Here is a 16,138-nt window from a genome sequence, read left to right on the forward strand (position 1 = left end):
TTTAAATGTATCTTTATTGATTTCAGAGAGAGGAAAAGAAGGGGGAGAGAAAGAGAGAGAGAGAAACATCAATGATGAGAGAGTCATTGATCGGCTGCCTAGCCCGCAACCCGGGCATGTGCCCTGACCGGGAATCGAACCCAGATCTCCTGGATCCTAGGTCGATGCTCAACTGCTGAGCCACACCCGGCTGGGCAGTCTTACAAGTTTCTTGATGATAGAGACTATTTTCTATTTTTGCTTCTGGCACATAGTAAACACTCAAGAATTACTGAATAAATATACCAATAATTACATATACCCATAGCTTTGGTATCTACTAAATTGCAAACAGGTAAAGTCCTTATTTCATTTTCTATTGATGTAAAAAAGTGAAAATGACAAATAATTAGACTCTACATTGTTCTGCATTTTAGCTTTGTAAAATAGATGAAAAGTAAAATCCCTATTTACTTAAAACCATACATTTCTATTTCCCTCCACAAAAATGTGCAAATAAAACAGAAATATGTAGTATAAATTACTAGTCTCTCAAATTATGTTGGAAGGGCTACATAAAGTTCCTATTTTAATCTTTGTGGGGAGAAATCATAGAATCTTTTAAATATGTACTTCTAGATATTTATACATAGAAAACATCTAGCCATACATGTCCTTTAACACCCTTTTAAAGAGACCTTGCTCTGTACTGTTCTTGAAGTTCAGTGTTCTAGGTACAAGCCCTCATACAGTTTATTCAAGGGACATTTATTGCTCATCCACTATATACCAAGCACTACAGTGTCAAAGATGCTTAAGACATGATACCTGTCTTCAAGGAACTCAGGGAATTTAAAAATTATTCATAACATATGAAGCAAGAAAAGCATGGAGCACTGAAGAAAAAGAACCATAACTGATATGTAATTCCTATTAATTATTATTAAATAGTTCTCAACCAAAGCCAAGTTCTGCACCAAGTCTCTATTATTTTCAATGCCATAAGCACTTACAAGTAGTTCCTTCACTAATGCATTTTCTGAAAGTATCTTTGGAATTTATTCCTTTTAATTTCCAAACATAAAATGGACCATGGTGCTTCAAAAGTCATAGCTTACAATCCTACAGTAGATATTGAATATTATCCCCTCAGCATCCAATGTCACCCATTCCAACTCCTTACTACAGAGTTCTCTGCTGTGGAGCACCACTGCAGATTGGGTGGAACTACCCTCATACCCAATTCTGGAAGGTGAGTTCTGAAAGGTCTGAGCTAATTAGTGTAGTCCATTCCCTTTGTGGTTACTGATTGAGAGATGTGCAGATCTCTCTCTCTCTCTCTCTCCTTCCCTCTCCCCCTCCCTTTCGCTTTGTCTTCCTCCTCCCCCCCCTTCTCTCTCTTTCTTCCTCTCCCCCCCTTCCCTCCCACCCTCCCTCCCTTTTAACACTTAGAATTGAGAAGTTAAGCGTATTAAATCCCTTTACTGTTTAAGTCAGTTTGGGTTTCTGTTACAAGCAACTTCAAGTATGTTAACTGACAGCTTACCTTCAAAGCTGCTATAAATGTTCGATTTTAATGTATTCATTTCTTGCTACCTACTATGGGGGAAAGTCCATCATGTCACTAAAGGGTTCAAACTTGTTTGGTCACTGTTCTACACCCACACCATTTCCTCTTCGATGTTTAAAATCACTCAATACAGAGTCAGCATCTATTCCTACCCTCACACTGTGGAAGTCTGATTAACATAACGGGAAGAAGTCTGGATCTTTATCTATTTCTCAGTAGAGTCTTACTTTCTACACCACAAAAACAATAGAAGCGGCAACTTCCCCTCACCCATAAATCTATGGATTTACACAGGTCACTTTTAAAGAACTATGGTGGGGGTGGGTAGGGAGAGATTAACCAAGAATTTGTATGTATATATGCATAAACCCAGGGACACAGACACAGTGTGGTGAAGGCCTGGGGTGGGGGAGAGGCAGAGGGGTCAATGGGGGGAAAAAGGGGGGACATCTATAATACTTTCAACAATAAAGATAAATTTAAAAAAAAAGAACTATCTCACAAGCAGTCCTTTGATTAATGCAAAAACACTAGGGATCTACTCGATTCTGTCATAAAACAAAAATGACAAAAAAAATGAGAAAAACTGTTCTTATTCTTAAAACCAGGAGTATAAACTGACTAGTGAAACAAATTAAGATACAAAGATGAAAATATCAGTCAATAAATACTATATCAATAATATGTAAATAAAAATTAAAGGATAAAAATCCTTTCACTAAGCTAAAATAACAATCTAGGCACAGCAACTAATAATTAGATATCGAATTCTCAATTTAAGGAAAACATAATTATTTTAAAATTGATGATTCTTACCAATTGCTTATTTTTAATGACTTCGGTTAGTTTATCTATTTTTTCCCCTTGTTTGTTTGATAGTTCCACCTCATACATATTGAAGCACATATCTTGGCAACAGACTGAACAAAAATCAGAAAAACAGAACATTTCTTATTTTAAAATACTATTACGCTTTTTTAAATAACCAATTTATTCATTTTATATAATAAAATGTCAAAAGAAAAACTAAGAATATGATTAAAAAAAATTATCATTCAATGTTCTTGGTTATAAAACACCTCAATAAAAAGTTACTGTATAAAGTATTGGAAAACAATGCTTTCATTTATACTGACACTACTATAACAAGGCAAATAAATACTATATAAATAATATAAACATCAATGTTCCATAAATTAATCTAAATAACAGAAAAATTTCCTTCTCAGGTCTTCTGTTTTTTCCTCTTCATTTAGAAGTACATACCTGAACTTTGGGTGATGAGCACATAATGCAACGTACAGAGGATGCATTACAGTATACACTTGAAACTTATATAATCTTGTTAACCAATGTCACCCCAATAAATTTAATCAAAAAGTACATACATAAAGACAACCATAAAAACTCTGTCTCCTCAAAAGAAATGATTATGAGTCTTCAACTATTTGAAAGTATATCTGTTTGCTTAAATCTCTGAGTATTCTATATTAAAGATAGACTTTGCAATCTTAGATGAAACTACCTTTCATAGTTTCTAGTTGCCCCCCAAGTAACTGAATCATATAGCAATTCTGCAACTTTCACAAAAGACTCTTTTAAGAATCACCGAAGGCAAAACAAAAGTAAGTGTGTGTATAAGACAGGGAATAACGGGAACAAAGCCCAACACATACAGTGTATCATTACATTTGAACCAACCTTTTTGCTCCAAGTAATTCTGTTTTCTAAAGGCAGCTTCTGGTAGTATTTTTTTTAAAGATGACACTCTCATTACATACTTAAAATCTAGTTCATGTGGTCTAAAAAACAAAATAATATCATGTGAAATAATAAACATAGAAACTATCTACAGCTTCGTATATAATATTTGGTTTTCTAACATAAATGCTAATAAAAATATTATAACCACAAAAATCCTTAAATTGGTAAACTTCTGGTCAAATAATATGTATATTTATAAATATTACACATTTTCAAATATTTGATCCCATAAACCATGGTCTACATACATGTTCACATTTTCTAACTACATGTATTTTTGGCATAACCAAAATATACAGATTTGTGAAAGAATTATGCATACTGTAATGAGAATTTGCTATGTAAGGGTTGAAAACTTCTGACAATATTGTACTGCCTACCATGCAATGTCACAGAACAAACCACATCCAGACTTTTGCATCGTTTCACCTGATACAATTTTTTCCTTCTTTACAACTCACTTTGAAATAGTTATAGACTTATAGATACCCTCTTTTCTCTAAATACTTGTGTGTGCTTAAAAAATGACATTTCCTTATACAACCACAAAACAACAAACAAAATCAAGAAATTAACAATGGTATAATACAATTAATTAACCGACAGACCTTATTCTACCAACTGTCTCACTAAGGTCCTTTACAATAAAAGAAAAAAAATTTTGTAGTAGAGGGTCCTCTCCAGGATGGCACACTACATTTAGATATGTCTGTTCAGCCTCCTTCAAGCTGGAGCAGTCTTTGTCTTTATGTTTAATGACTTTGATATTTTTGGAATAATATAAACCATTTATTTTGCAGAATGTCTCTCAACCTTGGTATGTTTGTTTCCTCCTGATTAGAATGGCAGGAATATCACAAAAATGATATTGTGTTATTCATGTGCTTCCTGATGTGATGCACAGAAATGTTAATTCCATTCCTGACAACGATAACTTAACTGCTTAGTTAAGATGGTATCTGCAGCCTGGCCGGGCATGGCTCAGCAGTTGAGCATCGACCTAGGATCCAGGAGATCGGGGTTCGATTCCCAGTCAGGGCACATGCCCAGGTTGTGGGCTAGGCAGCCAATCAATGACTCTCTCATCATTGATGTTTCTATCTCCCCCCGCCCTTCCTCTCTCTGAAATCAATAAAGATATGTTTAAAAAAAAAAAAAAAAAGATGGTATCTGCAGTTTTTTCCCACTGTAAAGCCCATATTTTTCCCTTTGTAATTATTAAGTTATGAGGAAATATGTAAAGACAAAGTAAATACCATCAAGCTTTCACTTTCTACTTTAAGTACCCACTGATTATTGTGATATCGACAATGGTGATTGTCTAATTCCATCCTTCTTTCTACACTTGTTAGTTGCACTCTACAGTAAGAAAGAACTTTCCCTTCTTTCTCATTTACTTATTCAAAGAATACATACTTTATTCTATGGGTTATAATCTCTTCTTCTTATAAAAGGCCAATAGAAAAAAAATGAATTGATAGCAAACCAGTTTTTGTCTTATATTTCAACTAAACTATGTCTACCTATCAATGGTTGTCAATACAAACTAAGAATAGACTAAAAAAGAGTTCATAAAATGCCCTTCACTGTTCTCCAGAAGAAAATTTTATAATTCATTATAATGTAAATATATAGCACCCACTCTATTTAATACTATACTAGCTAGAAAAACCATGGGAGTATTAGAAAATCGGATACTGCAAATCTTAATAAAGATTCAATAATATAATTAAGTGGCTATAATCTGCTGTATCTGCTATCTAGGCAAATCAAATTTGTTTTCTGGGGAAAAGTTTAGCTTCTAGTATTAAATCATCCCTCCATGAATGGATTAAGATACTAAAATTTAAAAAGTGAGTTTTCAAAGATTATAAAACAAATTTATTTAAGGCCACGGTTAGAATTTAGATATGAATTTAGGTCTACTGTGTCATGGTCCTAGATGCTCTATACATCTGACCAAAAGTACTCTAACCTAACACCAAATACAACTGCTATATTTCACACCAGTGCCAACAAACAAGAACTCAAAATGAGAATTTTAAAAAATTATGCAAGCAGTAGTAAAGAAATTCAGTACTTACAGTTGTGTTGGAACCACTGTACCATAAGAGGACCAAAGAGTTATGTCACACAGCAGACAACCTTGAATAATTAACTTCCCTTTCCATGGGGAGATGAGAACTTTAAGAAATGAGGGTAAGAAAAAAAAAAGAATTATTTTCTTTAGGAAGAAAACATGTACTTTAAAAAACCTAAAAGAACCAATTAAGTAATTCCTTACCATTTTCATGGAGTTCAAGTCTAGAAAAGAAAAAAAAAAAAGCCATTTTATAAGAGCAAAGGAAATATATCCAGGAAAACAAAAAATGTACATAATTACTTACATGCTTTTATGAGCTGGTGCTGCCATCTTTTTAGGTTCCCTGTACTGAAAAGCTACAATTACATAAGGATGAATCTGTCTAGGTCGCTCAATAACAGTGCTGCCTGAAAGTTCATACAGGTAATACTGAAAGAAAAAAATTTATGATCAGGGTAGCACTACAGAATTCCATATGCACCAAGTTGATCTCAACCCACCCAGTCCTGAAACTTAACACATTAGAAGCAGAAATGTATCTTAGAAATGATTTATACCTGACTCAATTCAAAGGCACGAAAATGACTCGTCTTGTGAGAAACCTTGTTAGTATTTGCAGCCACGTGGCAATCATAGCCAGAAGATGGGCTAATATAGTTAGCTGTATAATTCTCAGACACAAATCTGACTTTTCCCTAGAATGAAAATATTAAGACTAATCAGATGTCTTCAAATAGCAATAATTTTACTCTAGGATTCACTTTTAAGTAGCTGAATAAAGATTTCAATGTATTTCAACTAATAGTTAACTGTGTTAAGAATTAGAACTATGGTTCTTAGAAAATAATCTTTAAGGCCAACAATAGTTTTAATTATCTATGAACCCCTTAAAATTGTATTTAAAAGTTGGGTATGTCTGGGCATCTTTCTGAGACAGAAGTCCCGTTTTTTTTCATCACAATATCAAAGGAATACATGAATCATCCCAAATCTAAGAGAACCATTTCTTTAAAATAAAAATTATATAGCTTAACAAATAGACTGGTTACTCAATGACTGTAACATAAAAGATGACAAATAAAATCTAAAATTTCAAAAGATGAGTTTCCAAACTGAGTATTAAGTTATTATCAATTGTAAATTACAGATCAAGATACATCTATTACACTAGGAACCAGTAATTCAGCACGGAGCAATAAACAATAGTATTTCTCATTATAGACTTGTCTTCATCAAGAGTTACATGTCTTCCAGAAAAAAGAAGAGAAAAAAAAGCAGTCAAGTTTTTTTATTTCATATCCTGAAATATCATGATTTTAAAAGCTGTTTTGAACAACATAATGACATAGATAGGAAAAATAAAAATATACTAAATATATACCAAAACAAGGTATGAGATTACAACTTTTATTTACCTTTACAAAAAGAATGTAATTATTTAAAAGATGTTTGTTCGTTTTTTGCTGTTAAGATCCTGTCTCTTCACTTATAGGACCACCAAAAGCAATTCTTTGGTCTAAGAAGCCAAAGAATATAAACAATAAGAAGGACTGAGAGCATGCAGGCAAAAACTAACCGGCAACATCCACCAGACAGAGTAGGATACAGGGGAAAGAAACCAATGGCAAGGCAATCTGACATAAATAAAAAACCAAACGTTTCTTATCTGAGCTGACAGGCACATTTTCTACAACAGAACTACAGTACTTGTGATGGAGCAGGAGAGGGAATGTAAAAGCAGTGAGTGTGCCAGTGCAATGCTACTTTCCCTCCAGTTCTTAGGGACAAATTTTGAAATATAAACCATTTATACTCTTAAAACAACAACAACAGTACTATTAGATTTATAACCAAAGAATTTAGGAAGCTAAAACAAAAGAAAAAACAGCAAAAAGACCACAGAATATGTCCTCAAAAAGCCCACTGACCTCTAAAATCAGCACTTTCCTACTCCTTGAGTGAAAATTCTAATTGCAAGATTCACTTATATAGAACTATTAAAGGGTGTTTATTCCTGAGATCATTAGTTAAAGGTGCCACATGAAGCTGTAAACAAGGTATGGAAGTTTTAGGGATAAAGAAAATAAAGATTTCTTACTGTGACCATTTAAATCAGACAACAAATGTTGCTTTCTACATTCATTTCTTTTAACTGTAACCACACAGTTTTACAAGCAGCTACTTGTTTTCTGTTATTTAATGTCTGAAAAGTGGCATTGTGGGACAGGAGTGAGAGAAAGACTTCACTGAGGACCTTTTGCATTGTATTATTTCAAAGATTGTTTTTAAACGTATTCATAGATCATGTACTAAATAAACAAAAAATCTTTGTCTTTAAAAGAAAGCAGAAATAGCAATTACATTTTCTGATTTTTGAATAGCTGTCTTTAGTGAGGACTATGTTTAGCAAATGATCTGCAAAGAACATTATCACAGACTGATAACCTTTATTTTTAAAAAGAAAAATGATACAGAAGCACATTTAGGCTTTACCTTAATTAGATTAAAAATTACAATATAACCAGACTTCCCATGATACCATGGTCTTGCATGAAGATAGTCTGCGTATTTGGAAACATATACACCTATAAAAGCATAGAATATAGGTTAATTTACACTTTTAAAAGGTTTACACACATACAATTCTGATGTAAGTCTACCTTTAACTGAACAAGACACAAGATAAATAAAAGTCACATTAAAAACTGTTTTGAAACTGCTTACTTTAAAAAAACTATTTGCATTATTCTGAAGGTACAGAAACATTAGAGCTAAAATAAGACAGAACATGTGTGACTGACAACCAATTTTCTACTAGGGTCCCAGTAACAAAAAGTGATAAAGTATCACATTCTTGGAAAATTCTAAGTGTTTTTTCTCCATGCAATCATCCAATGAAAAGACTTATGGTACTCTGATTCTCAAGTTATTTTTTGCAAAAAAATCTCAGGAAGCACAGTAGCCCCACCTTATTCACAGGGGATACCTTCCAAGCCCCCTAGTGGATGCATGGAACCATTGACAGTACTGTACCCTAAATATACTGTTTTTTTCCTGTACATACACACCTATGATAAAGTTTCATTTACAAACTGGGCACAATAAGAGATTAACAACAACTGAAAATACAACAGAACAATTATAACAATATATCATAATAAAAGTTATGTAAATGTGTTCTCTCCTCTCTCAAAGTATCTCAATTGTAAAGGCACACCTTGCTTTACTGCTCAGTGCTTTATTGTGCTTCACAGACATCGTAGTTTTTAAAAATTGAAGGTTTGTGGCAATTCTCCATTGAACAAAATCTTTTGGTGCCACTTTCCCAACAGCATTTGCTCTCTTTGGGTCTCTGTGTCACACTTTGGTTAATTCAAACAGGGTGGGGCAAAGGGAGATTAATAGTTGTGAGTATGTGAATGTACACAGAGTTTAATTTATTATTATATTACTAGGATGTTCATACAAACAACTGTAAACCTACTTTTGCCCACACTGTATTTCAAACTTTATATTTGTTATGTTTATCTGTGACCAGTGATATTTGATGTTACTATTATAATTGTTTTAGGGTGCCACAAACCATGCCTATGTAACACAGTGAACTTAATCAATAAATGTATGTTCTGATTGCTCCACCAACCAGCCGTTCCCATTTCTCTCCCCTACCCTCAGGCCTCTGGGTTCCCTGAGATAGCTATATTGAAATTAGACCAATTAATAACCCTACAGTGACCTCTAAGTTATCAAGTAAAAGGAAGGGTCCCACATTTCTCACTTTAAATCAAAAGCTAAAATGATTAAATCTAGTGAGGAGGCATGTCAAAAGCAAAGACAGGCCAAAAGTTAGGCCTCTTACTTCAATTAGCCAAGTTGTGGATGCAACAGTTAAGTTCTTGAAGAAAATTAAAAATTATATTCCAGTCAACATGAAAGATAAGAAAGCAAATTAACCTTATTGCTGATACGGAGAAAGTTTTAGTGGTTTGGGTAGAAGCTCAAATCAGCCACAAGACTCCCTTAAGCCAAAGCATAAAGAGCCAGATCCTAACTCTCTTCAGTTCTATGAAGGTTGAGAGTGGTGAGGAGGCTGCAGAAGAAAAGTCTAAAGCCAGCAGAGGTTGGTTCGTGAGGTTTAAGGAAAGAAGCCGTCTCTGTAACATAAAGTGGAACAAGGTGAAACAGGAAGCACTGATGAAGAAGCTGCAGCAAGCTGTCCAGAAGACCTAACAAAGACAACGAAGGTGGCTACACTAAACAACAGATTTTCAATGTAGACAAAAGAGCCTTCTATTAGAAGAAGATGCCATATAGGATGTTCATAGCAAGAGAGCAGAAGTCAATGTCTGGTTTCAAAGCTTCAACAGATAGGTTGACAGTCTTGTTGGGGGCTAATGCAGCTGTTGACTTTAAGTTGAAGCCAATGCTCATTTATCACTCTGAAAATCATAGGGCCCTTAATAATTACACTAAATCTACTCTGCCTGTGCTCTATAAATGGAACAACAAAGCCTGGAAAACAGCACATGTTGAACTGAATATTTTAAGACCACTACTGAGATATAATGCTCAGAAGAAAAGATTCCTTTCAAAATATCACTGCTCAATGACAATGCATCTGGTCACCCAAAAGCTCTGATGGAGATATGCAATGAGATTGATGTTGGTTTCATGCTTCCTAACACACCATCCATTCTGCAGTCCATGGATCAAGGAATAATTTCAAATTCCAAGACTTCCTATTTAAGAAATACATTTCAGGAGATTCCAAGATGGCAGTGGATTGAGTGGAAGCTACACTGGCACTCTCCCCGGACCAAACTGGAATTACAACTAAAATAGAGAAAAATCACCTTGAATAATCAACTACATCTGAAGACTAGCTGGAGAGCACCCTCATAACCAAGGATGAAAAGTGGAGACTGCGTAGAGACTGGTAGGAAGTGCGGAGGCGTGAGTGCTGCCCCACCCTGCTGGAAAACCTTTTGCCCCACCCTGTGGAGTTTCTGCAGCCCGAGGCTCATTAAGAGACTGAATGGCAGCCTGTGGGTGCTTTGAGTCTGTGTGTGATTTGCTTCTGGACCCAGGGTTTGGAAAAGCAGACCGTGGTGTGCATCTCAATCCTGTCCAAACACACTCAGCGCCAGCAAAGGAAACCACAAGCTGTGGAGTGCACAAAACTTTAAACAGGGTACTAAAGGTCAGTCACAAACGGCTTCTGACATTGGCTTGCACTGGAGACCATCCACAAGACTGGGAATCCTAGCAGATCAACCTAAAACATAGAAACAAATCCAAACAGGCAGCCAAAATTGGGAGACAAAAAAATAAGCCCCAAATGAAAGAATAAAAGAATTCTCCAGAAGATGAGCTAAATGAAATGAAGATAAGCAATCTAGCAGATATAGAGTTCAGAATACTGATTGTAAGGAAGCTAAACAGCGTGAAAAAAGAAATGGAAACTATGAAGGAAATTAAGAATGACATAATAGAAATTAAAACAACATTGGAAGGAATAGACAGCAGATTAGGGGAAGCTGAGGATCAGATCAGACAATGAGAAGACAGGGTAGAAAATAATCACTCAATCAGAGAACCAAAAGGAAAAAACAGAAGGACAGTTTAAGGGGACTGTGGGGCAATATGAAATGTAACAATATTCACATCATAGGAGTACAAGAAGATGTAGAAAGTAAGCAAGGAATAGAGAGCCTGTTTTAAGAAATAATGGCAGAAAACTTCCCTAACCTGGTCAAGGAAAAAGTCACACAAGTTCAGGAGGCACAGAGTCCCAAGCAAGAAGAACCCAAAGAGGCCCACACCCAGGAACATCACAATTAAAGTGACAAAAATTTAAGATACATTGAGAATCTTAAAGGCAGCAAGAGAAAAAGCAATCTGTTACCTACAAAGAAGCTCCCATGAGGCTATCAGATGATTTCTCATCAGAAACTCTACAGGCCAGAAGAGAATGGCATGAAGTATTCAAGGTAATACAAAACAAGGATCTGAAACCAAGACTACTCTACTCTAGCCAGCAAGGCTATCATTCAAAATAGTGAAATAAAGAGCTTTCCAGACAAAAAAAAAGGCTAAAGGAGTTTATCGCCACCACTGCAAGAAATGTTAAAGGGACTGCTATAATAAGAAGTTGAAATAGAGAGAATAGGAAACATAGGCATAAAGAAATGAAATGATAATAAGTACCTATCAATAACAACCTTAAATATAAATGGATTAAATGCTCCAATCAAAAGGCATAGGGTAGCTGAATGAGTAAGAAAACAAGACCCAAATATATAAGATTCACCTTAAGAGAACAAGACTCACACAGGCAGGAAAAAACAAACAAATTTCTGGAGGACTTTAAAGGAGATATGGAGAGCAATAGTCATAGTAGGGGACTTTAACACCCCACTGACTTTACTGGATAGATGTTCCAGGCAAAAATTCAACAAGGAAACAGTGACTCTAAATGGCACACTAGATCACATGGATTTAATTGACATTTACAGAACATTCCACTCCAAAGCTGCAGAACAGGCATTCTCAAATGCACATGGGACATTCTCAAAGATAGACCACATGTTAGGACACAGAAGTCTGTAAGTTCAAGAAGACTGAAATAATATCAAGCATCTGCCTGGACATTTATACCATGGAATACTACGCAGCAGTAAAAATGAAGGATCCCTTATCGTTTGAGACAGTATGGTGGGACCTGGAGGGTATTATGCTAAGTGAAATAAACCAGCCAGAGAAAGACAAGTATCCCATGATCTTACTTATATGTGCAATCTAATGAACAAAATAAACCGATGAACAAAATAGATCCAGAGACATAGATGCATGGAACAGACTGATTAATCTCAGAAGGCAGGGGTGGGTGGGTGAGATTAACATAAGAATCTATATGCATAACCCATGGACACAGACAACAGTGGGGTGACAGCCTTGGGGGGAGGGGTATAAGGTGGGGGGAATCAATTAGGGAAAAAGGGGACATTTGTAACACTTTCAACAATAAAAATAAATTTAAAAATTTTAAAAATACATATTTCATAGCTTTGTAAGTGATGTAAGGGAGCAGAGTTGTCCAACAGAACTTTTTGCAAAGAGGGGGTAAAAAAGAAATGCATTTTGTAAGGCTATAAGTTGCCATAATAGTGATTTCTTTTGATGGATCTAAGCAAAGTAAATTAAAAACCACTGGAAGGGATTCACCATTCTAGATGTCATTAAGAACATTCATGATGCGCGGCAGTAAGTCAAAATATGAACATTATCTGGAGTTTGGAAGAAATTTTTTTTTTTTTTTTAATATATCTTTATTGATTTCAGAGAGGAAAGGAGAGGGAGAGAGAGAGAGAGAGAAACATCAATGGTGAGAGAGTCACTGATCAAGCCCGCAACCGGGCATGTGCCCTGATCGGGAATCGAACCCCAATCGCCTGGATCCCAGGTCGACGCTCAACCGCTGAGCCATGCCCGGCAGGGCTGGAAGAATTTTATTGCAATCCTCATGAATGACTTTGAGGAATTCAAGACTTCATTAGAACCCAGCCAGGTGTGGCTCAGTGGCTAAGCATTGACCTAGGATCCAGGAGATCATGGTTCAATTCCTGTTCAGGGCATATGCCCAGGCTTTGAGTTCAATCCCCAGTAGCGGGCGTGCAGGAGGCAGCTAATCAATGATGACTCTCTCATCATTGATGTTTCAACTCTCTCTCTCCCTCTCCCTTTCTCGATCTGAAATCAATAAAGATGTATTTTTTAAAAAAAGACTTCAATGGAGGAAGGAACTGCAAATGTGGTGAAAAAGCAAGAGAACTAGAATTAGAAACAGAGTCTGAAGATAAGATTGAATTGCTGCAATATCATATAAAACTTTAACAGACAAGGAGTTGCTTCTTATGTATGAGCAAAGAGAATGATTTCTTGAGATGGAATCCACTCCTGGTGACGATGCTGTGAAGACTGTTGATAAAGCAGTAGCAAGGACTGAGAGGACTGATTTAAATTTTGAAAGAAGTTCTACAGTGGGTAATATGCCATCAAACAGCATTACATGCTACAGAGAAATTGTTTGTGAAAGGAAAAGTCAATCTATGTGGCAAACTTTATTTTTGTCTTATTTTGAGAAATTGCCACAGCCACCCCAACCTTCAGTACCACCCTGCTCAGTCAGAAGCCATCAACATCGAGATAAGACCCTCCAGCAAAAAGATTACAACTTGCTGAAGGCTCAGATGATGGTTAGTATTTTTTAGCAATAAAGTATTTTTTGATTAAGGTATGCGCATTGTTTTTTAGATCTAATGCAAATTTAATAGACTACAACATATCTTTTATATGTACTGGGAAACAAAATAATTGTGACTGGCTTTATTGAGATTCTCTCTGGATTTGAACCTTAATATCTCCAAGGTATGTCTGTACTGCACTCACCCTCAATCAGTGTAACCATCCCTTACTTGCAGTAAAGGGTTAGTGCCACTCATTTCGGGGGGGTTCCTTGCTGAAGTTGTTTATATACACTAAATGCTTCTGGCACGACACACCGTTGCCAATTGGAACATGTTTTCTGTTCACGTCTCCCACCTACAGATTTAATCCTTTTTTCATCTTAAGTAAGCACTTACACACTGGCTGTAACTTTTGCAATGTGAGGTGTGACAGCAAAACTAGCACAAATTGTTTTTTCCCTCTTCACAATTTCATAGAATATTTGTTATCATAGATCTTAGTAACCTCAGTATACAATTTTTTTCTTTCTTTATTAAATCAAGAACTTCATCTTCTCACTTAAAGGAAGCATTTTAGGGCTTCTTTTTGGCATATCCGAATTGCTGGTATCACTACTGTTACGTTTTTGGGGCCATTATGAAGTCAAATAAGGGTTATTTGAACACAAGCATTATGATACTGCGATAGTTGATCTGATTAGGGGCTACAAAGTGACTAATGGGTGGGTAGCATCTACAGTACGGAGATGTTGGACAAAGTGACGATTCACGTCCTGGGTGGGATAGCACAAGATTTCATCATACTGCTCAGAACGGTACAATATAAAACTTATGAATTGCTTATTTCTAGAATTTCCCATTTAATATTTTCAGACATTGGTTGACAGCAGGTAAATGAAGCCACAGAAAAGTAAAACTGCAGATAAGGGGGGACTATTATACTCTTACTTAATAAAGTGTACCAAGGTTTACTAATAACGGTAGGTCTGTGCTAGGCAGCTGTGACACAAAGGGAAATAAAACAAGGTCCTTGTCTTCAAGCAGCTTATTCTGCTACACTACAAATTCCAGTAAAACAGGGGTAATGTTAGTTTTGTTCACCATTGTAGCCATATCACAGCCAAAAATGTAGTAGGTTCTTAATATTTATTAGACATAGGTTACATTTGAGGACACACAGAATTAGAAATAATTAATTCTATTTGCCTGGGAAAGGAGTTCTTTAGACAGAGGAACACAATTCTAAGTAGAGAACAGAGTGAACAAAAGTATGAAAGCATAAAAAATCATAAATTGTTTAGAACAGTAGGCCAGTGTTGAAAGCAGGAGAGAAAGTGGTGAAAGTTGAGGTTGAAAAGAAACCTTGAAACTGTACAAAACAGTAAAGATTTTTGTAGGACTTGTTATTAGCTTAGACTTTATTCTGAAGGCAATAGAGACTGATCAAATAAATATTAGTCTAAAGAGGGGAGAGACTAGATCTAAGATCAACTAGAAAGCAAATGTAGGAGTTGAGACAAGAGAGGAGGGTCCCCACAAGGCAGCAACAATGAGAAAGAGAAGGAAAGGACAGATTTCAGAGATATTCCTGAATGGAGATCTATCTTTTGAAATGTAAAAGAATGGTGAGAACACTTTGACCTAATGGGAAGGAAAATGAACTGGTGATCAGAAGTTTAGGTTCCAGCTCCAAGTTTCCCCTTTACTAACAACCACCATGTGACTAAGGAGTATGTCACCGAAGCAGGGAGGGTGGGCTTGCCACACTGATAACATAAACCACAGGATTCTCAAGAAGATTCAGAAAGAGCAATAGACTTTTAAAATTATAAAACACTACACTAATATAAAGTATTACTATTACACACAGGACCACCCATTTCTACTTGAGCCCAAAACTATAAAATATACACAGGCAGTAGTGCCAATTATATTACCAACCCCAGTATATGTGTTTAAGAAGAATGTGTATTTGTTAGGAACAATACAGTTTCTACTCCACCACCCCATGAAGCCAGCCTCTCAAACATCATCAATAAAAACATGAGATTGCAGAAAAATGGCCTTATTTTTTAGAGATGTAAGCTGAGGTGTTCACCTGTAATATACTTTCAAATTCTTCCACCAAAAAAAAAAATCCCTCCCCAACAAATGAACGGAATGATGCAAAACACCTGTTAAACCTACGTGATGGGTATATTATATCATGTTCTCTTCTTTTCTATGTTAGCATTTTTCATAAAGGAAAGAAGGAGCAGGGTGCATGAAAAAGAACAGGCAAGAAGAAAAACGTTTTATTTAAAGAGTTATTGAGTTATGAATTTATCCCCTTTCATGTCTTTTAGAAGAGCTGAATGTAAGTTTAAAAAAATTTTGTTTTACACAGTTATCATATGACCCAGTAATTATACTCCTAGGTATATACCTGAGAGAAATAAAAATACATATCTGTACAAAACTTGTCACGAATGTACACAGCAGAACTTTTTATAATAG

The 16,138-nt window shown here is 35.6% G+C and overlaps 1 protein-coding gene across 8 annotated transcripts in view; it reads right to left on the reverse strand.

Moving 5' to 3' along the window:
* The window catches only part of TASOR2 (transcription activation suppressor family member 2), a 75,328-nt gene that overhangs the window by 36,937 nt on the left and 22,253 nt on the right, over positions 1 to 16,138 (reverse strand). For 6 of the 8 annotated variants that reach the window (XM_016219748.2, XM_016219749.2, XM_016219753.2 and 3 more), the window contains 7 exons: positions 7,890 to 7,981; positions 5,954 to 6,091; positions 5,701 to 5,825; positions 5,598 to 5,617; positions 5,398 to 5,497; positions 3,251 to 3,351; positions 2,366 to 2,469 (listed from right to left, as the gene is read on the reverse strand). In XM_016219748.2, the coding sequence (XP_016075234.2) occupies positions 2,366 to 2,469; positions 3,251 to 3,351; positions 5,398 to 5,497; positions 5,598 to 5,617; positions 5,701 to 5,825; positions 5,954 to 6,091; positions 7,890 to 7,981 (680 nt within the window). The remainder of the gene's footprint in view (positions 1 to 2,365; positions 2,470 to 3,250; positions 3,352 to 5,397; positions 5,498 to 5,597; positions 5,618 to 5,700; positions 5,826 to 5,953; positions 6,092 to 7,889; positions 7,982 to 16,138) is intronic. The other 2 variants (XM_016219750.2, XM_087825925.1) reach the window with 1 other exon arrangement.

The sequence above is a fragment of the Miniopterus natalensis genome, chromosome 1, assembly GCF_054644295.1.
Source record: "Miniopterus natalensis isolate mMinNat1 chromosome 1, mMinNat1.hap1, whole genome shotgun sequence".
Classification (NCBI taxonomy): domain Eukaryota; kingdom Metazoa; phylum Chordata; class Mammalia; order Chiroptera; family Miniopteridae; genus Miniopterus; species Miniopterus natalensis.